The 25,659-nt window shown below is 40.4% G+C and overlaps 2 protein-coding genes across 3 annotated transcripts; both read right to left on the bottom strand.

Annotated features, from left to right (window-relative positions):
- Nucleotide 1: 1 nt before the first annotated feature.
- On the bottom strand, nucleotides 2–7,705 carry cdc5l (CDC5 cell division cycle 5-like (S. pombe)). Its single transcript, XM_003438341.5, has 19 exons — nucleotides 7,479–7,705; nucleotides 6,906–7,009; nucleotides 6,574–6,735; nucleotides 6,310–6,437; nucleotides 6,016–6,115; nucleotides 5,753–5,879; nucleotides 5,556–5,647; nucleotides 5,181–5,325; nucleotides 4,874–5,065; nucleotides 3,729–3,877; nucleotides 3,154–3,325; nucleotides 2,708–2,872; nucleotides 2,523–2,603; nucleotides 2,103–2,354; nucleotides 1,901–2,008; nucleotides 1,150–1,239; nucleotides 921–1,052; nucleotides 707–787; nucleotides 2–432 (listed from the first exon to the last, which is right to left on the bottom strand). Exons 1-19 carry the CDS (start codon nucleotides 7,521–7,523, stop codon nucleotides 319–321), a joined length of 2,439 nt encoding a protein of 812 aa, XP_003438389.1. The 5' UTR covers nucleotides 7,524–7,705; the 3' UTR covers nucleotides 2–318.
- A 5,326-nt stretch (nucleotides 7,706–13,031) lies between these two features.
- napba (N-ethylmaleimide-sensitive factor attachment protein, beta a) lies at nucleotides 13,032–23,736 on the bottom strand. Of its 2 annotated transcripts, XM_003438340.4 has the most exons (10): nucleotides 23,483–23,736; nucleotides 20,135–20,214; nucleotides 19,401–19,517; nucleotides 17,138–17,184; nucleotides 16,911–16,988; nucleotides 16,752–16,807; nucleotides 14,806–14,890; nucleotides 14,459–14,563; nucleotides 14,232–14,300; nucleotides 13,032–13,559 (listed from the first exon to the last, which is right to left on the bottom strand). In XM_003438340.4, exons 1-10 carry the CDS (start codon nucleotides 23,578–23,580, stop codon nucleotides 13,407–13,409), a joined length of 888 nt encoding a protein of 295 aa, XP_003438388.2. In that variant the 5' UTR covers nucleotides 23,581–23,736; the 3' UTR covers nucleotides 13,032–13,406. The 2 variants fall into 2 exon arrangements, with proteins under 2 accessions (XP_003438388.2, XP_013123882.1); XM_013268428.3 differs by lacking the exons at nucleotides 17,138–17,184; nucleotides 20,135–20,214; nucleotides 23,483–23,736 and having other exon boundaries at nucleotides 19,401–19,508.
- Nucleotides 23,737–25,659: the final 1,923 nt, after the last annotated feature.

The following is a 25,659-nucleotide window of genomic DNA, read 5'->3' on the forward strand; positions in this document are numbered from 1 at the left end:
GTCAGATTTATGGTTTATTGATTTTTACAGACCCAAGGTAGTTTTCTTAAAATACATTAAACTTTACTGTTTGCTGCACTTGATAAAAATCTACCCCAGGCAAATACCCAGTGATACTAAGTTATGTTGAAAAGAAACTTTATTGGTCACTAATACAGAAACACAAAGGACCACTGAGCATGCTGAAAACTCAGCCTGTGACATCGTAACAACATGAGCACATGGAGGAGGGCTTATCTGTAGAATTTGCTGTGGAAAATTAAAAGGTTCAACACGGCGGCGGTCAGTTCAATATCGATTTCTCTGTGATGAGTTTGCTCAGTATTTCTGAGCACTGTTGAGCAGCGACTCCCTCTCCATCAGCAGCTCTCCATATCTCTGCTGAAGTTCTTTCTCTCTCTCCATCTGCCTCTCCACATCCTCACGCAGAGCCTGAAACACAAGTTGAAGACTTGTAAGCACCAGCGAGATGTGTTAACTAGCTTTTTTTTAAATAACCTCAGTGACACTGCTGCTTTTAAACTGGGTAATTTTAACCCCACTGAGATACTTTTTATTTGGGAGGACGTGTAGTGCTGTAAGTAGTCTGTGATTTAATTTCTAACCTTCAAAGACTTAAAGTTACTAATTTTGTGTAACCAATAGAACAAAAGCAGAGGAGACACCTTGCACTGTGATACACAGGTTTGTGTGTGTAATGTCTTACCTCTTGGCGCCTGGGAATGGCTGTATCTTCTTGTTTCTTCAGTTGAGTGAAGGTCTGGAGCTCTGTGGCTGCCTGCTCCACCTGGTGGACACATTATGAATAACATGATTGTTATAGCAACTATGACACTGACTTGCACACCTTTTCAGGCGCCATAATAATTTACAGCCTGTGACAAAACAACCTGTCAGTCCAATGAAAATGTGTTCAGTACCTGTTCCCAGAGTTCGCTGTGCTGCTTCAGGAGCCCCAGTGCTCTGGACTGAAATCCTCCAAGCAGGATTTTCAGTTTCTTCTCCAGTTTAGCTGCTCTCCTGGCCTCCGCTGTCATGTGACCACGGTTCACCTATAGGGTCCACAAATACAGAGATGTCAGTGTTTAGACCAGAGCTCAAAAAGATGAAAGAGTCAAGTTTGAGAGCTTTTTCTGTGTGCATTCTCACATCTAGCTTTTTCTCCAGGCTTTCAATACGGTCTTTCTTGGATGCCAGGTTTGCTCTGGTGTACCTGTTTTGAGCAGGCAGATACAGCACCTGTGCAGATGCAGATAATATTAACAGTTACAACAACAGGCAAAAAAATCAAATTGGTACCAATTTCGTGAGATCACGAGTACAACAGTTTCCCCACATGCCATAAAGAAGTGTTTGTAATTCATATTATTAAATGTGGCACACAGCAAGCCTACTCTGCTTTAGATGCATCCTCACTGCTATAAATTCTCCCTCTGGTTTAGGTGAGGGTGTTACTTTAGTAGAGCATGGACTGCTCAAGTACAGCATGAGAAAAATGTTATTACCCCAATTTGCTCAAACGCATATTATTCCAGTGGGGGGGTGGGGGTGAGAAACCAGATGATACAGAATCCTCCAGCAGGGAAAGGCCCAGACTAGTGTTTTAGATCACTGGACTTGCACACCTCAGGAAACTCACTTCAAAACACTTAAGCTTCGGGGAGAATGATCGAGAGTCAACACCTCAGCTGTGTGCCATCAAAGGCAGACTGGGTGCGTAATAACTAGTTGGGTTGCAGTGCACTACACTCTACTCCATCCATGTGTATTTCATGTATTTCTACACATCAGCAGCTTCTAATTTAGAAATGTGACAAATATAATGACCAAAAGGTGGTAACAAATCTCTACACCTACTTATGCTTCTCTGATTTCTCATTTTTGGTCCATGGGTGCTCACCTGTCCGTAGCATTCCTCCCACACCTGGCTGTATGCCTCCATGCTGAGGTCACCGTGGCCCATACCTGCCTTCACCACCTCCATTTCTGCTGCCAGGACTAACTTTGCCTGTTTGTTGACACAGGTAAACAGAATTACTGAGAGTCAACAGCTTAAGGGACTTCTTTTTTTTATAGCAGAGACATCAGTGCTGCCGGGTTACCTGTTCCATCTCCTCTGTGCCAATTGGCTTGTAGGAGGTTTTTTCCAGGTAAGCAATATGTGACGCGTTGTTAGACGTAGACGTGGGGCCTCGGGTTTTGCCGCGCTGCAGCTGATTGGCAGCATTGGCTGAAGGGTGATGCAAGCAGTCAAAATGCAGCATGGTGATCATTTCCTGTTTGATGAGCTCTTCGGCCTGCTGGAGGTCAGAGAGTGGCTCCATGGAGGTGGGACGGAGAACAGACTCGTTTACCTGCAGACACGGAGGATCATAAGCACAGCTGGATCCGTTTAATTCCAGCTAAAGTAGACGAAAATAGTTTTTTCTTTGCTCGATTTGATTTCTAAAAGATTTGATGATTACGTTCAAATACACATTTTCCTGCATTTTATTTAAATTATTTTAATGTTGTGATTTTACCTCAGTAGGTCTGGGGAGACTCCTCTGAACAGCAGTGTGCCGCAATTTCAACTCCTTTTCTCTTTCAGCGTCTCGTTGAGTCTGGAAAGTAGCACAAAGTGAACCTGTTGGATATATCTTATTCAAACTACGTGTGTGTGTGTGTGTGTGTGTGTGTGTGTGTGTGTGTACAATTGTGTATGCACCTGCTTGCGTGCTTCTACATCTGCAGAGTCTTCTATGAATCCCGTCTCAGTCTCAGTTTCTTCGAGTTCTTTCTCAGCGTTTTCGGGAAGAACGATTTCAAAATCGTTCTTAGGGACAGGAAGTGACATCAGACCCTGTCTCAGGTGCTGCAAGCTTTCCCTTTGCTGTGAACGGAAGAACAGCAGGTAACTCATTCTGTGGTGTGTTGTTTTTTTCTTAACACACAAAATGTGCATCTGCTGCCAAAACATAAAACTAATTGTTTAAAGTTGTGGTTTTTTCCATTGTATTTAATTTCTATTCAAGACACAAGAACAGAAAACTTGGAACTTTTCTGCAACATTCAGGATTTGTGGCACATTACACAGATTCTGAACCGATCATTACAAATCTGTTTGTTGTGCACTCACAGTTCTATATGTGTATTAGTGTGTTTTTGTTTTACCATGTGTTTAGCATATGCAGGGTCAGCCAGTTGTTCGTCTGTGTTAATATTCAGTTTGTCTCTCAGTGGTGTACGGCCGGGAGTTAAACCTGGAGTCCCTCCCACACGTGGAGTCATCGCACCTCCGACTTGAGGTGTCATGCCATCTGACCCCTGACCTGGACCAGGAGTTCTGTTGTAGTTGAAATACACAAAATTATTGAAATGAGAAAACTGTATAGGAACAAGTATAGAAACAAGTCTAGGAAATCCTTTCTCTTTGGTGAAAATGGTTGTGACATGGAATAGTGCACCACACATTCAACAAATGCAGCTCAACAAACCTGACACAGCATTTGAGGCTTGGGTAGCAAATGGTAACACATGTCTCTTTAAGATTCTGTCTTTGTTCACACTGTTTACAAAATGTAAACGGACAATAGCATCTGGTTTTTTGTTAGAGCTTTGACAAAGACATTTTTGTGCTTATTACATCTTGAGTTGATGCAGAGAGTAAATTAAAAAAAGAATTCAGTACTCTATTTAACTGACAGAGTGTAGACCTTATGCTATGTAACGGATTAAAGGTTTCTTACCTGAATGGTGTACTGAGAACAGTATTGGGCGTTTGTATCTGTTGACGCTGAGGCGTCACTCCACTGAAGTCGCTCTCATGCAGTGGGGTGTTGAGGCCTCCCTTCAGAGGGGTGTCGATGTTAGTCAGAGCCATCAGGTTCTGAGCTTCCTGAAAATAAAGACACACACACAGATGGTACAAATTAATTTACAGATAAATACTAAAAAACAAAAAGAAAGGAATTTAGTATCATTTCCATTCAATTTTATTTTAAATTTAAAAGGGAGCCAATGAAGAGAAGTCAATTTAGGAGAAATATGCTCTCTCTTTCTAGTCCCTGTCAGTACTCTTGCTGCAGCATTTTGGATTAGCTGAAGGCTTTTCAGGGAGTTTTTAGGACATCCTGATAATAATGAATCACAGCAGTCCAGCCTGGAAGTAATAAATGCATTACCTAGTTATTCAGCATCACTCTGAGACAGGATGTTTCTAAATTTAGAGACATTAGCCAAATGGAAGAAAGCAGTCCTACATATTTGTTTAATATGTGCATTGAAGGACATGTCCTGGTCAAAAATGAATTCAAGGTTCCTCACAGTGTTGCTAGAGGCCAAGGTAATGCCATCCAGAGTAAGAATCTGGTTAGATGCCGTATTTCTAAGATTTTTAGGGCCGAGTACAATAACCTCTTTCATCTGAATTTAGAAGCAGGAAATTAGTATCAATTTGTAATATTACATTTTTACTGACAACGATACTCCTTAATGCATACATAAAGGCAAATGCATAAATGACCCTAACAGATTGGTGGCCAAGTGATCAACACATAATATGTACATACATTTTTAAGCACTATCCTGTCTCTACTAACTTACGTTTATTATTATTATTTGGATTCACAATTCAAACAGCAGACTATAAGGTATTTTTCTGATGGAACCTGTATGATGTTCAAATGTGCAGACAGGACTGTGATTTCACATTGGCCCTCTAATTTTGACTGACTTTACTCTTTATTCATGTGGGACAATTTAGCTTAGCATCTCTGTAATTACATGGATCAATTAATATGAGATATCACATATATGCTGAAATCACACATACGGGATTATGTGAGATTGAAAAAGACATATGTGACACATTGCTTTTGAGTGTCTTTATTACCTGCATGATTCTGTCCTGAGCAGCAGGGGTTCGTGGGGTTCGTAGCCCTGTTGCCATGGTATTGGTGACACTGTATTCTGAGAGGAGGGTGGAGGAGGCGGAGTTAGCGCTTTCACTCTCCTCGGCAGCTTGACGGGCGACCTCACTGGCGACACCCAATTTGACAACTTCCTCCAACTCGACGTCACTGATCTGTGAAGAAAGCCAATTAAAGAACTTAATGTACTACCTGTTATCAATATAACAAGTACATTATATTGATATATAAAATCCAGAAGTAATAAAATTTTAAAAAAAAAGTGGTTACCTGTGGTGCGGGTAACACCAGTTTGGAACGTTTTTTGGTAAACTCAGCCACTCCACTGGTCTGCAGGATAGCAGATGGCAAGTCACTCTCCTTCTTCTTCTTTATCTTCTGTTTATCTTTCTTCCTCTCCCTCTCTTCAGTCTCACTATAATAATAATAATTTAAAAAAAAAACACAACAGGGCTTACGAATGGATGAAAACCAAAAAAATGTGGAACACATTTTGATCCTTATTATTTATATTATATACCATCAGCGTGACATTCTCACGCCTTTGCTGGGAGAAGTCAAGACCCAAGGAAAGTATTCAAGTGACATAAACAAGGAGCCATGTTAGCATACAGAAAAGCACCAGTAGTTTAAAGTGATACTAACTTGCGTAATTCTCCATCCAAGTGCTGCTGTCTGAGCCTCTTGAAATTAGGCTCCTGAGCATCATACTGCTCCATGCTGGTGTCATAGAAACCCTTAAAGTAAACAAAAGACAACAATTACTACTGTAAGATTAAGTTAATCTCACTGCTGATGTTGTGGGTTATTTTTAAGGATACAACACATAAAGCTGTGGTTACCAGTGCAGGTTTCTTTTCAAAAGGGATTTCAGCATTATAGTCTACTCCTCTCTTCTTCTTTCTCTTCTTCTGAACATCGATTCCTGCTGCTCTCAGCTCTCTGCGTTTCTGCAGAGCAGCCAGCCGCCTACAGTATGACACCAGGAAAAAAAGAGTCACATATGATCATTTTATTATTACATGTCAACTGCTCTGTAAGAGGTAAAGTTATGATAAATACAGCTTGTCTGAGGGCAATTGTAAAAGCATTAAATTAGCTGAACCTGGCTTCCTCCAGCTGTTTCTCTCTGGCCTTCCTCTTGGCTTTCTTGCCCTGGGTGTTGGCCAAACGAGCCCTGGCCTCTGAAAGCATCTCCAACTCATCTACAGACCGATGAAGACAGACAGACACACAAAACACATTGGTTAGTTACCACATATGACTGTTATGATTAATCTTAAATAATTAAATATAAAAATGTACAAGATAACTAGGAAGCAAATCCATTCTTAACACAAGGACACATTCTCTTGTTGGCTCGATAAATCTGACAGCATCTGACAGTGTGTTTTTGTACCTTCGTCCATATCCACAGGGTCAGGTCTGGCAGGTTTTGTTTCAGGATTGGGATCAATTTCTCCTGGTTTCAACTTTCTGGGGTCATCTCCCACTTCCTCCTCATTGTCTCTTTGAGCTGCTTTGTCCCTGAATAAAACACAAAATGCATCTCAATTACAAATCAGCAATGATTAGCAACAATGAATGCTCCTGGACATACAAGGTGAAAAGCCACAGAATTACAAAACATAGTGAATAAATGTGTCTTTAGAGATAAACATACAGCAGGTATTCGTAGTGTTCCAGACACTGAGCAGCAGTCCTTCCTATGATAGGAGCAATGGTCCTCCACTGGGTGGGCATCAGCTTGGCCAAGTGAAGCAGCTTCTCCTCCTCTTCTCTGGACCATTCTGTTTTCTTGATACTGGGGTCCAACCACTCGTACCTACAGACAGAAACAAAGCCAGAGGAGAAGGTCTTTATTTCGCTCTTCTTAAAGAGAGATTTGAAAGCTAAAAAAAAAATCACAGACAGAAGAAACAAACATCAATGTATGTAGAAGTTTAATTAATCTCATGTTTTTGACACATCACACATCTCTGACTCAAAACTCACCATCGGGCTTTACACTGTTTTGCAGACTTTCGGTGCAGCAGGGAGGCGATACGGGACCACTGGTTTTTCCCATATTTCATTACAGCTGCCTTGAGGATCTCATCCTAAATAAATTTTTAAAGAAGGAACAGACGTCCATAAATTAAATGGATGTACTAAATGACAAATGATTTAATCAGACTAAACATGTCAAAACCCTTTATCCTCAATCCGCAGTGGGCTGATTCATTTTCATCCCAGTGCTGAAAAACAATTATATTATCCCCTATCTTTTGCTCACTTATAAAAATTTATGAAGTCTTGTGGTTTGTTATTTTGGCCATCTAGATTGCCAAATATTCGCTAACTGTAAACATGTATGTTTAAGTGCAAATTAAAAAGCTTCGTGCATACAACTCAACACAAGCACGAAATAAAGTCTTAAAACACAGCTGGCGATAATTTAAATAAACTTTAAATGCCACACGGGATAAATTCGTTAAGTGAGTAGCTAGCTTCATGCTAACTCGAGACCATAGGTTTGCTTTCGGAGTTTAGCATCATGCTAACCAAGCTAGCCATGTAAACACGTACCTCAGTGTTGCGCCAGACGCCTCCTTTAATCATAATTCGCGGCATCTTGGCGGCTTCGTTGTATCTCCTCCTTCAGTGAAATGCTATAAGTGATTCTTATCCAGCTGTGGTGTTTTGTAGCTTTAGATTAAAACAAAACAAAAATCCAACTACAAACCAAGCGCTGCGAGGGAAAAAGCGACATGCACCATACCGGAAACTCACAACGGGTGCACCACATGAATTGTGGGTAATGTGGTCGACGAGTAATGACGAAATTCGATGACAGTTTCCTTTACCACCTCCCCTTTCACAACTTGATAAAACAGACAAAGGCAAATATCTATGAAAAGCACTCACCATAGAATTAATACATGTTAAAAAATAAATAAATACATTTACTAACTTATAAAATTATTAAAAATTGTAATAAAAATGTATATATAAATCTGAACATTTAAACATAAATAACTCGTATAAGAAAATAAAAAATGAATTAATTTTTAAAAACACCTTTGGAAAAAAACGTCTTGATGCATTCTCAATCATCCAGGAAAGTAAATCTCCAAAAGTTGAATCTGTTCATCTGGACGTAGCGTTTTGTGGGAGAAACGTTTCGTCACTCATCCAAGTGACTTCTTCAGTCTCAGCTGACTGCAGGTTTCCCCAAACCTTATAAACAGGACATTTGCATAATGACTGAAACCAGCCCACTGAAGGAACAATGGGCTGTGCGGTCAGTTCCTTAATCATAATTATGCAAATTCCCATGCAAATGTACTGTTTATAAGGTTTGGGGAAACCTGCAGTCAGCTGAGACTGAAGAAGTCACTTGGATGAGTGACGAAACGTTTCTCCCACAAAACGCTACGTCCAGATGAACAGATTCAACTTTTGGAGATTTACTTTCCTGGATGATTGAGAATGCATCAAGACGTTTTAACCCACTTTGGCAAGGACTGCCTAAAGCTTGTACTTCAGTATGAGCAAACAGCACGTAAGATGGCGGACTACAGGAACCACCTGAGATTCAGCCTCAGATGCCGACAAAACAGGATTACTCCTAAAAGTCTGCAAATGAGCTCTTCAGTTAAAGGCTTCCGGGCAACAAAAATCCTCCAGAAGGCACAGCATCAGTTGCTTAATGAACGGGTGAGGCAGACAAATTTTACCATCGACATGCTAAAATCTCAAGAGGAGCGGATCCGACGGAGACTGACTATGCTTTTAGATGAGAATACTCTTCAAAAGGTCTTTGACTTCACTGAGAAGGCTCGTCTAGCACAGCACAAGAAGTCTAAGACCAGGCAACAAAGGAAGTTCGACTTACTTGTTGTACGTCGGAAACCACCGCAAAATACGGAGAGTGTCCTCAGTGGCCAGAAGAGACAAGGATGCAACATGGAGGATGTGGACAAGTGGGTGAAGAATTTGTCTGACAGACAGCTCACCCAAACAGAGAAAAACATCCTTGCTAAAGGGTTGAATTTTGCTGTCACACCGAGAAAAATCCCGCTAGTGGAGCTGATCACAGCCACAGAATCAGCAATTCGTAACAACAATATTTCAGAAGTGGAAGCAGAGCAACTACGGACGAAAGTTTCGGCCTATCTCAGCAATGCAAAGCCCCCAGCATCCAACATCTCCATGGAGGAGAGGAAGGCACTCACATCACTTAGTGATGACAGCAACATTATCATCCTTCCGGCAGACAAGGGTAGGTGCACAGTATTGCTTAACCAGAAAGACTATCATGAGAAGATTTTGTCACTACTCAGTGATGAAAATACTTATGAGCCCCTGAAACGAGACCCAGGAAGTGGTTACAGGAAGAGGGTGATAGACTGTCTGAAGCAGTTAGAACAAGACAAGGCTATTGACTGGACCTCATACCACAGGCTGTACCCAGGGGAGTCTACACCAAGTCTGTATGGTTTACCGAAAATACATAAGCAGGGTGCACCTTTAAGACCAATTGTCTGCATGATCAACTCGGTCACCTATAACATCTCCAAGTTTCTGGCTTCAATCCTCAACCCGCTGGTGGGCAGCTCTGAACACCACATCCAGAACACCCTGGATTTTGTTGAGAAGGTGAGAGATGTCATTATGGAGGCAGATGAAACCATGGTCTCGTACGACGTTACATCTCTCTTCACTTGCATCTCAGTCACGGAAGCGTTGGAGGTAGTCCGTAAGAGATTACAGGATGACACCAACCTCAGCAACAGGACCACTCTCAGCATCGACCAAGTGTGTTTGCTTTTGGAACTGTGTCTTCATTCCACCTACTTCACATACAAGGGTCAGTTCTACAGGCAGAATCATGGGTGTGCCATGGGCTCCCCAGTTTCACCCATCGTGGCCAATTTGTACATGGAAGAAGTGGAAAAGAGGGCTTTGCTATCCTACCCTGGAACACCACCAAGCCATTGGTTCAGATATGTGGATGACACCTGGGTGAAAATCAAATCTCAGGACGTACTACACTTCATGGATCACATTAACTCGGTGGACCGACACATCAAATTCACCAGGGAGGATATGAAAAGTGGCAGGTTAGCCTTCTTAGACTGTGAGATTTCCATCAGTAATGGGGGACATCTAAAAGCTGACGTGTACCGTAAACCTACACATACGGATCAGTATCTAAGGTTTGACTCTCATCATCCACTGGAGCACAAACTGGGTGTCATCAGGACACTACAACACAGAGCGAACACCATCCCCACAGACACAGCGGCCAGGGAGGCAGAAGAACAGCACATCAAGAAGGCCCTGAGTAAATGTGGCTATCCCAGCTGGACTTTTGTCAAAGCTGGAAAGACACCCAAAGAAAGCTCCAGCCGATCCAGGAGAGAAGGACAACCGCTGCCCAGGCGAAAACCTGTGGTGATCCCATATGTGTCAGGAGTATCGGAGCAGTTGAGACGCATTTTTTCGAAACACCGGGTCTCTGTGGCTTTTAAACCCCAAAATACGCTGCGCCAAAAACTGGTCCACCCCAAGGATCGGGTCCCCCGACACAAACAGAGTAACATAGTGTACGCTGTTAAGTGCCAGGAGGATTGCCAGGATTTATACATCGGGGAAACCAAACAACCTCTGGCGAAGCGGATGGCACAACACAGAAGGGCTACCTCGTCAGGCCAGGACTCTGCAGTCTATTTACACCTACAGGCCAGAGGACACTCTTTCAAGGATGAGGATGTACACATCCTGGACAGGGAAGAACGCTGGTTTGAGTGCGGAGTCAAGGAGGCCCTTTACGTGAAAAGGGAAAGACCATCTCTGAATCGAGGAGGGGGCCTAAGGGTACATCTTTCGCCATCTTACACTGCTGTGATTGCAGCCATTCCCCAACTCTCTGTGAATGGGACTCATGGCCATTGATCAGTGTTCTTTGATCAGTGGGTTTTGGTCAGTGATTGTTGATCAATGGTCATGGGAATTTGCATAATTATGATTAAGGAACTGACCTCACAGCCCATTGTTCCTTCAGTGGGGTGGTTTCAGTCATTATGCAAATGTCCTGTTTATAAGGTTTGGGGAAACCTGCAGTCAGCTGAGACTGAAGAAGTCACTTGGATGAGTGACGAAACATTTCTCCCACAAAACGCTACGTCCAGATGAACAGATTCAACTTTTGGAGACCTTTGGAAAACATATTCTCTGTGTATACACATTTTCATTTAATGAGAGCATATCTATTATTCCATATTGGTGTTACATGTAGCATGAAAATATGTTTCTCAACCAGTTTCGAATAGATAGGAACCGTTGATATGTAAGTTCCTGGATTCAAAGCATAATAAAAAGTCTATCCCTCCTAAATTTTGAAATGAAAAAGCAAATAAGGTATGTTAAACCAAAAATAACGGTCTACTATTAAGAAAAGGTTTTAACCATTTTAACTTTAAAACAACCAACACCAGGTGGCATCTGTCATTCTGACAAGACTTGCATATGTCGAGACATTATGTCATTAAAGGTTATCAGGCAATCAAAAGAAATGTGCAGGATGGTCAGCAGAGTACAGCTGAGACACAAGGTCTGATGCAGTGTCCTGCTGACCATTTGAGTGGATGAGGAAATACACAGCTGCTTGCTGTCTGGAACTCAAAGTCCCACAGGACCTTACCTCTGTTGTTGTCAGTCACCTTTGTGGTGTCTCCCATAGGGACTTGGGGACTTTTAGTCCGTATGTGGCACAGATGTTCCTCACCACTTGGTTGTGCCTCTCAGTGTATGCGGTCTCAGTTTGCATCTTACAGTCTGGCAAGATGTGTTTGATAGTCTGCAGGGCACCTTTGCACAGTCTGCAACTTGGGTCCTGTCATGTGTGGTAGACTCCTGCCTCTTTGGATGCAGTACTTATGGCCTCTTCTTCTGCTGCCATGATCAGAATTTCTGTGCTGTCCTTTAAGCAGGCCTTTTCAAGCCACTGGTAGGATGTCTTGGCTTCAGCCATTTCCTCTATCAGTCAACAGCACATCACATGTAAAAGCTTGGTCTTCTATTGCGGTTCCTTTTCCTGTTCTGCATATATATATGAAACAAATATTCTCTGAACACAAAAGCTAAATATGACCCTCCTTACCATTCCTTGTTGAACTGTGCTGAGTGTTGCAGAATTCATCTTGGTGTATCCACCTACCTTTGGGAGAAACCTGATTGACTCAATCTCACCTATGACTAAAATCCATTTCAGATCCTAGCTTCCAAAATCTGTAACTGCACCAATACCTACCACGGAGACACAAGTTCTATTTAGGAATGTGCCTATGTTATGTTATTAAAGTGAATGTAGTGTATTTATTTTCCTTTATTTATATTTATTTTCATGAGATATTCTTCTTTCTCAGTGTTCTCGTCTTCTGGCCTGTGGTCTGTTTCCATATTCTAAATAAACACCCAGATACTTGGAGCGCTGATGTTTTTATTCAACTCGGTCTCTGAAGTACATATTTACTGATTTCACACAAATGATACGAGGCTACATGTATGTTCTTCACACATTAGCACAACACGGAGAACACTTACAACAACATGACAGTAGACATGCACAAAACAAGGCAGTGACAGGAGTCAGCACTGGTGGCTTACTGTGCCGAACCACCACTGGCCTGAACACAAAGAGCCAACCAATCACAATGGGTGATTTCACTGATTTGACAGGGTGTGGGGATGCGGAGAGGACAGTGAGACAGAGGAGGAGGAGGAGAAGAAGTAAAGGAGAAAGGAGAAGGAGAGAGAGCTGAGGGGCTAATACCTAAAATAGTAAGACAAATCATAACACTGAGCACCATAATAAACAATACATATGTTCAGTATTGACAATAAATATCAGAAATCTCATAAATAATATTTCTCAATATTGTTTTTTTTAATAACATATTTCCTTAAATCTCATTTAAGCTGCAAACTTTCCCATCAGACAGTTTCATTAACCTTTCTGGTGTGGACACACACTCTTTCTCTTTCACACACACACACACACACACACACACACACACACTCTTTCTCTTTCACACACACACACACACACACACACACACACACACTCTTTCTCTTTCACACACACACACACACACACACACACACACGTTTTCTTTCCACTCTTACTTTTAAGTACAATTCTGTCCAGTGTTACGAGAGCAATACTGCAGGACCAGGAGACACAGGGTGATCTTAAGGTGATTTAAAGGTGATGCTTAGCTCATTGGGGGGCAGGTCACATGCAGACTGATATGTACAACTGTAAACTCCTTCACCTCCCACCCTCTTTCATCTTTCTGCCTTTACTTTATTCTACTTTTACACATCCATTAAGATACATGCCTGTCTCTTGTCCCATCATTTAATCCCCTCCACTCTCATCTTCCTTCTCTCTTCAATGGCCCCTTCCCCTATTCCCCCCCTTTGCTCTCTCCCCTCTTCTAATTGTGTCTATTTCAGGTCCCCAGCGTCCCCCTGGATGGTTTTCTTGATGCGTAGCAACATCGTGGTCAGCCACTGGTCCAGGCGAGACACAGAATCAAACTCCTTCACGGCCTCCGTGAACGCCTCGCTATTCTGCTCCTCGTGGGCTTCTAGCAGTTTCTGTTGCACAGAGGAGTGGCGAATAGGCGAATGTTCATGGGAAAAAACACACAAATGGCACAATTAAGCTCTGATTAGTAGCAGCAGTGTTTTTAATGATCATATTCTGTGGGCTTTGCTTCCCATCATAATGTTATTATGACTATTTACATTAAATACTATTGAAAGAAATCTACATGTTTGATTTCAGTGTCTAAACTTAACTAAAGGTGCAATATCTGAAGACATATCAACTGAAGTTGGAGTAAGGCTGGGCTGTACCTTTGTGTAATGCCAGTTTGAACCACAAGATGGTGCACTAAGCCAATGCAATTGTTATTTAATCACGTAAGTCAAAGATGGAGAGCTACAAAAATATACAAACTTAAATATCAATAAACATTTGAAAACATTTCAATGCATCCACTAGTAAACAGCTCCCCCTGGTGGTGAAAAGTTTAGTCCAAACCTTTGCAGAGGTTAAAAACAAAAATTACATTTACATTTTCCAGGAATTTCCTTCATAAATCATTGTCTGCTTGTTGTAAAGACAGTTTTACTTTATTTTTCATAAAATTATTGTTTCAGTGTAACAGATTTTATAAACCATTAAAACCTTGCATAAATGCATAAATACAATATTTATGCAAACTTAGAAAGTTATGTTGAAAAAAACAAGAAAAGGTAATTTACCTTTAACAGTTTGAGCTCTCTGGAGTCTGAGAAGGCTGGAAACATCTCTTCATACTTCTCGATGGCCAACTGAAACACACAGGCGTTAGTGTTAAGGGTACGTGTAAACTGATTTCTGCTAAAATAAACAATTAAGCATGAAACCCGACCCACAAATACATTAGATTCAGTCTGCATGTGTCTGTGCGGACTCAGTGGCTGGCTATAGTTGTTGTTTGTTGTGTTACCTTGGCATTGAGCTCATCTACAATGAAATGACAGAGCGATGCCTTAAAGAAATACTCTTTTGCGTTGTACTTGAGTAGGGGATTGTCCATGGTGCTCATTGCAACCTAAAACACACATGGAGGCACAAACATTAACCAAAGTGGGCAAATGTCATAAACGACCAGTTTTTAAAAACACTCTCTTTAACTTGATACATTTTTGGTCACTTATGCTCTCTTTTGTTTCTATTAGTAATACATTTTGAAATGGGATGAAACATTATAAAAAAGGGTTCTTTTCAAATACGATAAAAACTTAACATTATTGCATTTATAAAAGCAAAATGGGTAAAACAATCAGTTGTTACCTGTTCATAGATTTCAATCGCTTTCTGGTACTGTTCCAGCTGAGCGCTGTAGTGTCCGACCTTCAGAAGACATTTGTTAGCTGAGCTGAAAAGACACAAACAAGAAATTTTACTTTAACATCTGCTGTTTCTTTCATACTGAATCTTCCTACAGATGACTGAGAGTTTTTTACCCACAGACTGTATACAAAGCGTATTATCCAGCTGTAAAGACCATCAGGCTTGGCTGAGTGAGCATCACTCAATGACCACTTCATCATATTGTACGAGAGGCACCTTTAGCATGAAACACTCCACCAGTGTCAACAATATCACAGTCACATTTATACATGTACAGTTATACATTTTCCCCTACAAGGGCTATAACCACTGCTTATATTTTAATTACAGATCAGGTTCTCAGTTTTTTCTCACTAATCAGACTAAAGAGTGATCCATCAAACTCCGAGAAACACAACTTTCCCCAAATCAAAAGAAATAAGAGTCCATAACACAAAAATACCAAATAAGCAATAAAATCAGCAACCCCACTTCCGGATTAACCCCCTGTGTAAACTCTTATGTTTTCCTTTGTCCTTTGTTCAGTTGTCTGTAATCATAGTCTGGTTGGTTCCTTCCAAGTTTTCACAAAATGATATACTAGTTTCATAAGTATGCTGATGAATATGGGGTAAATTTAGTAGTTGAACACAATAGGTTTGCAAAAGAAAATGTATAAAGATAGCATTAACATCCACAGTTAGTTTAAGAGAGAGCACCTCCAGGAGACAACAAACAGGGGTAGAGAAGACAGAAACTGTCATGGTCCCCGTGTCTCCCTGGCCTGTTCTGTGTTAGGCAACGTGTTTTTTTGTTGTTTTATGATCTCTGTCTTTTGCTCTCTCTCCTCTGTCTGCGGTGAGCTCATCACAGTCTCCTGCCTCTGGCCCACGCACCTGTCTCCAATCACAACACCTGCTGCTCATCTCCTGCAATCCTGAGCACTATTTAAGATGGCGGTTCGGTGCTACTTGTCACTGGATTGTTGAGTAATCTTCGTTAGTCTGCCCGGCAATTTCTGATCTGAATCTGTGAATTTATCTTGGTCTGTCTCTAACCGAGTCCTCTGTGTGAATAGATCTTCCTGGACCCGTCCCTGTAAACCCAAGGGACCTGAGAGCGTTTGAGTGGCAAAGTGCTTGGAAGCGCGAGTGCCTACAGAAGAGTGGAATTCCACGGACCCTGGAGCCCTGGTCCCCTGCCTCCCAACCCCTGCATGTTGTACATATTTGCAGTTGGTGTTTCACTGTAAATAAAATCACTACTTTGCAAAGGATTCCTGGTCTGCGCCTGAGTCCGTTTGAGTAACCTGAAAAAAATGGTCTTTCTACTTTTAGTAATAGAAATAACTGTTTATTAGAACTGGTGGTTTTATTAATATTCTAATTTATCAACCTGCAAATGGTAATATGTTGTTTTTAACCCATTATAATGTCAAAAATTCCAGTAACTGTGATCTACCAAGTCAGAAGGTTTGTGTAATCATATCCACACAGAGACTTTCTGCTGTTTCTCTGTACTCCCTCGATCATTTACTGTGATCCCGTAGATCACATCCGCTTTAAATCACAAATTTATTTTACTTAAAATAAAAAAATATTTTGTGCATTGTTTAGTTTCTCAAATATGTTTAAAATTAACTTGAGTTCAGGAAAAATGTGTCTAAGATTGAAAGATGTGAGACAAATCTCTAGTGGCCATTTTCAATCAGAGTCACAGCTCAGCAACATCCAATAATCGTAAATGTTTTGCTCTTATATCTGTTTTTTAAATTGCCCCACTGCTTGATTGCAAAAATAATAAACAAACCTGACTCTATAAATAAATGTCGGTTTTAGCATTATGTATGTACTATATAGTTATTTAGCTTTTAACCTTTACTGATAATTTTCAAACAGCTCATTTACCTGTTAGATTCTTCTCCCTTGTAGTAGTCTGCTGCCTGCTCGTAGTGGGCAATGGCCTGAAAACACACACACAGACGAGGACATTCAGAGCGTTGCACATAGATCCAAAATCTTTTCATCCCAAAGAAAGGAAGGAAGTCCTTTTACTCCCCACTTTACCTTCTCAATGTCCACCAGCTCTGACTCATAAATCTCTGCTATAGTGATGTGATGTTTGGCTGCAATGGTAAACCGACCCTGTAGTCAACACACACACACACACACACACACACACACACACACACACACACACACACACAGATAGACAGGCAGTACAGGACATTAATCAAAGGAAAGACTGAGATCATTGTCAGAGAGTGAGATTTAATGGCTGGCAGAGGTCTTACCATGTCAGTGTAGATGTCAATGGCCTGATTTAAACAGTTGATAGCCTCTGGAAAGAGACAGACGAGAGGGTAAGGAGGGCTTTTATAAATACAAAGAAAATGGAAATTGTGCTGAAGCCCCGAAGTCAAATTAATAATCTCCAATTTCAGTTTCCTCCCTATGTGACTGCTAACCTGATAACCCGCTGTATTTTATTAAGCTCATCACCAGGAAGCAGGAAGTCTGTCACAACACAACCCAGATATTAATTTTCCTAGAGCAAACCAGGGACCCATTTTAATCTTCCAGCAATCCCACCCCAGGGCCCGAACCTGTCGGTGAAATGCAGTGATGCAGAGGCTTCCCCTTTCACCGTGTAGCTTTACACTTTTTTGTAGTTGTTATGAGGAAACCGAGGAAGTGTAAACACAGCACATTCATTTAGCACATGTGTGGGGTCAGTTTTAACGTCTTTAATATCTCAGTTAAAACTGTTGCAATTTGCTAAAACTGTTACTGTATTTTTGGGGGAATGGAAAGCAGCAACCACCAGGAACAGGATTTTCCTGCTTTGAAGATCTTACGTAGAGGCAAAGAAATGAAACAGCACTGTCAAATAATAACTGTTTAACCAGTTTTTACATGTATTTTTCTTTACCTAAACACAGCAAACACTATTCTTTTGGTTAAATTGTCTAGAAATTTTATCCACTGTTGGTAAATTACATTATACTGCCTCATTGTGTTCCATTGCTGAGCCCAGTCTGCTACAGTGTTCAGAAGCTCCTGTTTTTCCTGCTTCTTTAAACTCTTTAAAATCTTTTTTTACTACTTTAAAAAGTGTTGAATGATTGTCTTTATGGAACCAGGCTGTTTTGAACGGACCCTGTGCTATGTTTAAACAGCAGAATTTAGACAAAAACCCAATATTTAGACAAGCTTTAAACTTGTAAACCCACAAACAAGAGCAAGTAAGAAAAAAATGGATAAAGAAGGACAGTAAACAGGTAGGGCAATGCAGCTAATCCAGTTTTAATCTAATTACCATTATGGATTCCACTGATTATAAAAACAAGCATGTCTTGTTGTAATGTCACTGTAATTACTTTCCATTACAGTGATGCACAACCCTCTTTGAAACTCCAAACTCACCCACGGGATGTGGAAAGTTCTTTTCTGCACGGGCCACAACGACAGAGCAGCAGCATTTATATAATGCTTTGATAATCTAATCAAATGTTGGTTTCCAGCACAAATGCTATGAAGACTGATTACCACATATCCTACAACCAGCTTAAGAAAACCAGCATAATGAACGAAGATTAAAGTTCTGACACACCCGTATTCAGTCCCCTCTGCCTAAGCCTGGTTCTACTGGAACTTTCTTCCCTCTAAAAGCGAGTTTTTCCTCCCCACTGTCACCAAGTGTTTGCTCATTTGCTCATCTGATTGTTAGGGTTTTCTCTGTATTACTGTAGGGTCTTTACCTCACAAACATAAAGCATCTTGAGGCACATTTGGATACTTCTCATTAAACATTTTACTTTACGTTGCACTTTGTGAATAAAGGGTGACGAAATCCAAGAAAATTGGCAAATTTGGGTAGAATTGTGGCTAGAGGGGGACAGTTTAGATGGTCAGTTTAATTCTAGTGCCTTTTCTGTTGCTCCTCCCTTCTCCACTTGTTAAAGCGACAGGTTTAAAGTACAGAAATCTGAATAAAGCCAGATAACAGAGTAAGCATCAGGAGGCAAATGATAAGAGTCCTTGAACAAAAAAACAACAACACACTGACTTTATCTCCAGGCTGACATAAATGGATGGTTTTATCTCCTGAACAACAACAGCACCTATTAAAACTGGATCTCACTCGGCTCATCTCAGAGGAGTGAGTTTGGTCTGATTAAAAATCAAGGCAATTATCTGCGTATCAACCAAGTAGCTTCTAGCCAAACATCGGTGCACCACGATGTTGTTCTTACATAACAAAAAGTCATGTTTTATGTCAGCGAAAGGAAGAACAACATGGGATCTTCTTTAAAACTATTTTAATACAAGACAGCTTTAGATGCATGTTTTGATTAAGCAGATTTTTACACCGGAGGACCTTCCCCACACAGCCCCAAACAGACCTGTGTCTCAGCAACCAACCGTCTTCCTGTTATTAGGCAAATGTGTAAATCATTACACTGTGGTGCAAAAGAGACATCATGCATGGCCTAAATGTAAGTTTGTAGTGGTCACTCAGCCAGATGTGTGTGTCTGTGTGACAGCAGCGCTCACCCTGTGGGTCGGCCTTCTTGTAGGCGTTTCCTGCATCGACGAAGCTGGTGGCAGAATCCAGTTTGTTCTGAAGCTGCATGTGGAGCCGAGCGGCCTGACAGAACGCATTCCCAGCAGCTACACACACACACACACACACACACACACACACACACACACACACACACACACACACACACACACAAACACAGTCACATCTTGAGTGAGAAAAACTTCAACCAACAAGAATGCTGTGAGTGTTCGGTCACCCCGAAGCTCCTCAGGTTTCATTTTTTTTACTCCTGCTGCATTGCATGACCACGCTCACGACTGACTGTGTGGACGGACACACATCAGGCTGCATCAAAACACACATCCAAACAGCTAAATTCTGCACAACGTGAGCTATTATTGGCACATCTGGCATATCAAGAGCACAGGGTGGCTCCTGCAGACATAAAAATCTCACTGATCAGTCCATGTTTAAAGATCTCATTGCTGTATGTGGTAACATGATGTTTTCTACAGGCTGTTGAATCATTCATATGCTACTAAAATGCAGAGGGTAAAAGCATTCAGAGACATGTGCGTGTCTGCATGTGGGTGTTTGTGTGGGAGTTTATGTTTTTTTGTGTAAAGCATTTTTTCTTACTGTCTAATGAATGTGACGCATATACTTGTGTGTAGATAGTGTGTTTGTGTGTGTGTAGATAGTGTGTTTGTGTGTGTGTAGATAGTGTGTGTGTGTCACCCACCACTCCAGTTCTTTGCCATCTTAAACATGTTGGCTGCTCTGGCGTACATTTCGCAGGCGTCCTCCACCTTATGGTTCCCCCTAAAACACACAGCAAGGATGTACATAAAAAGAAAGCCAAACAAAATTCATCATTTCTTTTTCTTTTTTTGTCTAATTTCATCAACCTAATTTTTGAACCTGAAATAAATGTTATTTTTTAATGTAAATTTATTTCAACACTACAAGTTATTACTTCAGCTCTTCCAGTTTAAGGACATAACTGTTGAGAGGACAGAAACCCCCCCAGCTGACAAGTCTCAAATCAAATCAATTTTCTCTTGTATATTTTATTGCTGTGCACACAGATACTTGCTGCACAACTCAAATTATATTTTTCTTTCCTGTTTGATAACCATGCTCATCTGTGCATCATATTTCTTTCTGGTTTACTACATGAAGCCTGAACTAGATCACAAAGTGTTTACGTCACACTCCACAGGACAGAGAACTGGTTTGCATCTAGAAAAAAACAGGAGGACAATAAACCAAGCAGCCATAAAAACGAGAGAGGTAGGCTGCTGATTTGCTGATTAGAAATGGATAAAAGACGTGTATTTTCTCTTGCAATGAGAAATGTAATATGTTAAATGTGATTTAAGTATGAGAAGGACCATTTCCTCAATTTTGCAAAATTTTTATCTTAAAAAAACAACTCAATGATTTATTTTCTGTAAAAAAAAATGCAAAAACAAATGTGGAAAACAGTGTTAGGGAGCAAAAATGAAAGCGCACAGTGTTCTTGGTGTGCAAACCACAACAAACAGACAAAGCTAAAACCCAACAAGGATCCTTCTCAAGCTCAATGATAGATAAAAACTGTGGATTTGTTCAGCATTTGACATTTCATGGCTTTGCTACTTCCCTCAATATTTATACAAGAGTCTACAAGAAAATTTTCTGTAGGAAAATGAATGCAGCTTTTAAATTATACATCAACACTAATTAGATGTATGATATGATATGGCATCACAAATCTACAACCTACCTCCGGTCACAAAACAGCCACAGCTTAACTCGTCTCATCTTTCAACGCAGGCCAGAAACTCATCAAATAATCATGGTATAGCTTATTAAGTGACCTAGTTCTCAATTTTAGGACACCAAATAAGTAGCTCTGTGTTAGTTTAGCTTAGCAAGTCCTCAGTTTTTTGTCAGCAATGTTGTCAGCAATTTTTGACATTTTGTCACTGTACATTACCAAAATGAATTTGAAATGAAGCAATCTGGATGTGTCTGAAGTGTTAGTGCATTAACTATCTAGAAATTGCTCATATTTTTATATGGTTTCTTCATTGTAAAGGCTCAAAAACTATTAGGTTCAAAAAGGACTGATGGGTTTAACTGTTACAACATGACAAATCAAACTCAATCAGAGACACCGATTGAGAAAGGTACCTGACACTCAAAGTATCCTGAAGCAGAAACTATGGGAAACTTTTTGAACAGTAAAGATGGTGCCAGAAAAAACACACATTTTAAAACCTTATTTTGGGAGAGGTTAGAAAAATTTGATCTCTGACATGCAGTTTTATTGTCGTAGTGGTCAATAAAATTAAAGTTAATTTGGATAATGCTTCAAAATATTTGCCCCAAAAAGTGCCTTTATGCAATATCAGGATGATTTGGCTCAGTTAATAGTCGAAAGAGGTGTGGACACAATTGTTGTAGAGGAAAATTATTAAAACTGTGTCACAATCCCTATCTATCTATCTATCTATCTATCTATCTATCTATCTATCTATCTATCTATCTATCTATCTATCTATCTATCTATCTATCTCTAGGACCTATAATATAACTGTATTTTCTGATACTGTATGCTAGACTTGGTACTCTGGGATTAATCATAAAAATTTACCATAAAAGACCATATGGGATTTAGTGTCTGATCGTGGCTCCTCCTCCTTATTCTTTCATGGTTATTTAATGATAACCAGTTCTGCTTTGTTGGCCAGCTCACTTATTGTTCTGTGTGAACTATTTTAATAGCTTCTAGGTTTATATTCCTTGCTTAATCTTATGTTTGGTTTTAGTTAATTAGATGTTCCTTAAAAAAATGGCTGATCATAAATAATAAATTCCTAAAGACCCATGTTATTAAGAGTAGTCCATTAATTGAAAAAAAATTATTATCTGTCTTTTGTGTAGTAAGAAAGGTTTTTCAGGGACCCTGTTCAAAACAACTCAGATGATTTCTCTTTTAAGTTACCAGTTTGTGTTAGTTATATTAGCCTGCATTTATTTTTCTTTTCTTATTTCTTAAATAACAACATATTCCTAAAAATCACTTTATAATACACTTTATGCATAACTTTATAAAACATGACTCTAACAGACACTTAGGACATGCAGATTAGTTGATTTTAGCATCTAAACCTTAAAGATAATTAGGGTAAATGCAAATGTTCACAGTGTTTCCTTATACTAACATTTTACATGTCTGTTTGAGTTGACGCTGGCTGCAATCATCTGACCCAAATTTATCAGATTCAGATAGTAAACAGTCAGATTTGGAGAGACTACTCTTAGAGGCTATTGGGTCAGTTTGAATTTGGAGAGACCTGCTTTGCACAGAATACATGTTTTTCTTTTTGTCTTTATTACACAAAGAGCCCTCAGTTAATAAGTTGCTTCAAGCAAACAGGCTGTTTGTTATCAATGGTTACATCATATCAAAAATGATGGCTAAACATCCGCCCCTCCCACACGCATGAAAAAAGCTAACTCACTCCCATACACACACACACACACACACACACGCACGAAGCAAATAAAAAACCAAAAAGAAAACCATCCCCCGCAAACACCGCAGCACCACCGGCCTGCCTGCGCTGCTCTCCCCGCCTCCCTACATCTTTGCCTCGGCCTCACGCTCCATCCAAAGTCGCTCACTTCCAGCATCATCAGCATCAGCACCATCCAGAGATGTGCCACATTTACATTTGCCAAGATGCACAATCTGCGGTGCTAGCCAGTGTTTCTGGCATGAAGCCGACTCCATGATTCATGTATAAACGTTAAAAAAAGAACACAATGTCATAGTGAAAGTTAGGCGCACCTGGTGGGATTTATAAGGAATAAATTAAAGGGTGATGATAAAATACAAAAGCGGGCAATGCAGGCTCATGTGCCGCTCGCTCCTGGACGTCAGGCGCGTTATTTGTATATCACAGGCCTAATATAGACATAATAAAGCGGTCTGTCCGTGGAGAAGATGGGCCCTGTGTGCAGAGAGCCCCCTCCCCTCCCCACCACCACCACCACGACGAGCTGGTAAACAGAGGCAGAGAATGAGAGCATCCTTTACCCGAACATCCCTCCGAGGAAGGATCCGGACGCTTTGACCTTCTTGTCAGCTTCAGCCATCAGCTGCATGGCCTCCTTCTCTTTCCCGGAGTTGTCCATGACGAGCTGGGTGTCTGCCGCTGGAGGAGGGACGGGAGGAAAACAGGCCGATGTTCCGCAGTGGATGGAGAGGAGGAGAGCTGAGCAGAGGAGAGGAGAGAGGAGAGAGATGTCTCTGCTGGTTGCTGAGAGGCGGCAGCTCTTCTTCGACGTCTAAAGTGAAGCGTTAGTTGTGAGTCAATGGCACCATCTGCTGCAAGGAAGCGGAAGTGCAACTAACTCGTACAAGGTTGAAACAAAACTTAAAACTAAAAACTAAAAAGTTAGGAGAAGTGTGGGTTGACCTTTAGTAATCGAATAGTGCCCAACACCTCTGATGAGCATGGATAGCACCTGTTGAGGAATTTAATTATTAGAGTTAATCAAGTAATTCCTGAAGGTGTTTATCTACCTCTAACCTGTTATTTCTTTATGCCAGCATTGTACCTTGTACTCAGGGGCGATTCTAGGATCAGAGCTTTGGGGGTGCTGAGCATCCAGAAAGCTGCCCAGCCAGGCAAAATAAACTTTACACGTCACGATGAGACTTCTTCCCCGTCTCTGTCAATCCCTGCATCCTTAAATGTCTCCAGTCCCGAGTTCCCTCTGACTGTCTCCTTGGTGCATTTAAACCCCTGTTCCTCCCTGTCCTCGTCGTCTGTTGTCTTTGTCTCTGTTATCAGTCATCATAATTTTACCATCTCTGTGCAAGTCTGTAAATTTCTTTATTAAATCATAAGATTCTTAAATTCATCAAGTCTCTGTGCCTGGGTCCTCGTCACAAAACATGACATCACTCTTTTGTACATTTTAACACAATTTAATCCCCACATTTGTGAAAGAAAAACAAAACACTTTTTTAAAAGGCTGTAACAAAACCATCAAATCTGATAAAGGTTATTTAAATGCTGCAAAAGAAGAATGGATTGGAATAAAAAAATACATATCCTAACCTTAATTACTGGGGGAGAATAATGAATGATGCTCATAGTGAGTAAAAAGTAAACTGAGTGCATTTTTTGGACAGAGATTCACTTTTAATGAGTATGTATAGTATAATACAGATACATAAAAAAATACTCCCAAAACAGAATACGTTATTACAAATAAATTATTACAAAATATTTAAAAAAAAAAATATAGAAATGGAGGCACCTTTGCCTGTGGTAGAATGTATACAATGTATGAAAAAATCTTTACTGCAGATACTAATTTGACTAATTTAATAATACTAATTTTGTGTTGTAAGATTTATGAGTTTCATACATTCATAGTGGTACTTGGGAGAGCTTGACATTTTCTCAGGTGGTACACACTGTAAAAAGTTTGAGAAACACTGATAAGTGTATGTGTGCTTTTGGAAAACATTTAAAGCTGCAGTACAGAATCTTTGAAACAAGCCAGCTTAAAACATTTTTAGAATATAAACAGAGCACTCTGCTTCTCTTTACAGCTCCTCACTCCACCAGGGCTGTTTGGCACTTTCTGATTCAGTGTGCAAATGTGGTGCACGTACTGCAGCAGTCATACAGACAACTGGACGGTCCAAGAGTTGGCCTACCTATTACTGGCTGAGGTTTTAGTAGAGTTGTGGCTGAACCACATAAAAATATATCATTAATTTTAATCTCCCCAAGCAATGATAATGTTATGTTGGAATGTTGTTAAAGAGGGTCAAAAATGTTTCAACCCAGTTTGTTTTGCAGATTCTGTATAGCAGCTTTAATATAGGGAGGACACAACTTCCAGATTGTGTGAGTAAAATCAGGTTTTTTGTCTTTGTCAGTTTAACAGTTTCTGTTTTGCCTGTCACTGTTCCCTGTCTGTTTTCTTACCTGGTTCTTCCTGATCTTTCTCCTCATGTTCCCCCCTTTCCTCTCTCCCTCTTTGGACTGACAATCATACACAAATAGATTGTATTCAATTAGATGAAAAAATTACATTAATATGAAAAAAATACTATTAAGATCACTAACAAAAAGTCCTCTCTCAGTGTACTTTCAACCAAAAGGCAAATAACCAAACAACATGAACATCTAATAAAAGATATAAATATTGAAACACTGATCCAACATAATCCTTTATTGATGGATCATTTGA

This window comes from Oreochromis niloticus, linkage group LG13 (assembly GCF_001858045.2).
Source record: "Oreochromis niloticus isolate F11D_XX linkage group LG13, O_niloticus_UMD_NMBU, whole genome shotgun sequence".
Taxonomy (NCBI): domain Eukaryota; kingdom Metazoa; phylum Chordata; class Actinopteri; order Cichliformes; family Cichlidae; genus Oreochromis; species Oreochromis niloticus.

Coding starts and splice junctions, on each gene's coding strand:
- cdc5l (XM_003438341.5), bottom strand. CDS start 7,523: ATGCCGCGAATTATGATTAAAGGAGGCGTCTGGCGCAACACTGAG. Junction 3,878..4,873: donor CTCAGGACAGAATCATGCAG/GTAATAAAGACA, acceptor CTTTATTTTCAG/GAAGCTCAGAACCTGATGGC. Junction 2,355..2,522: donor GTCTCCCCAGACCTACTGAG/GTAAAATCACAA, acceptor CCGTGTCTGCAG/GTAAACGAGTCTGTTCTCCG.
- napba (XM_003438340.4), bottom strand. CDS start 23,580: ATGGACAACTCCGGGAAAGAGAAGGAGGCCATGCAGCTGATGGCTGAA. Junction 19,518..20,134: donor GATGGCAAAGAACTGGAGTG/GTGGGTGACACA, acceptor GTGTGTGTGTAG/CTGCTGGGAATGCGTTCTGT. Junction 14,564..14,805: donor CGATTGAAATCTATGAACAG/GTAACAACTGAT, acceptor TGTGTGTTTTAG/GTTGCAATGAGCACCATGGA.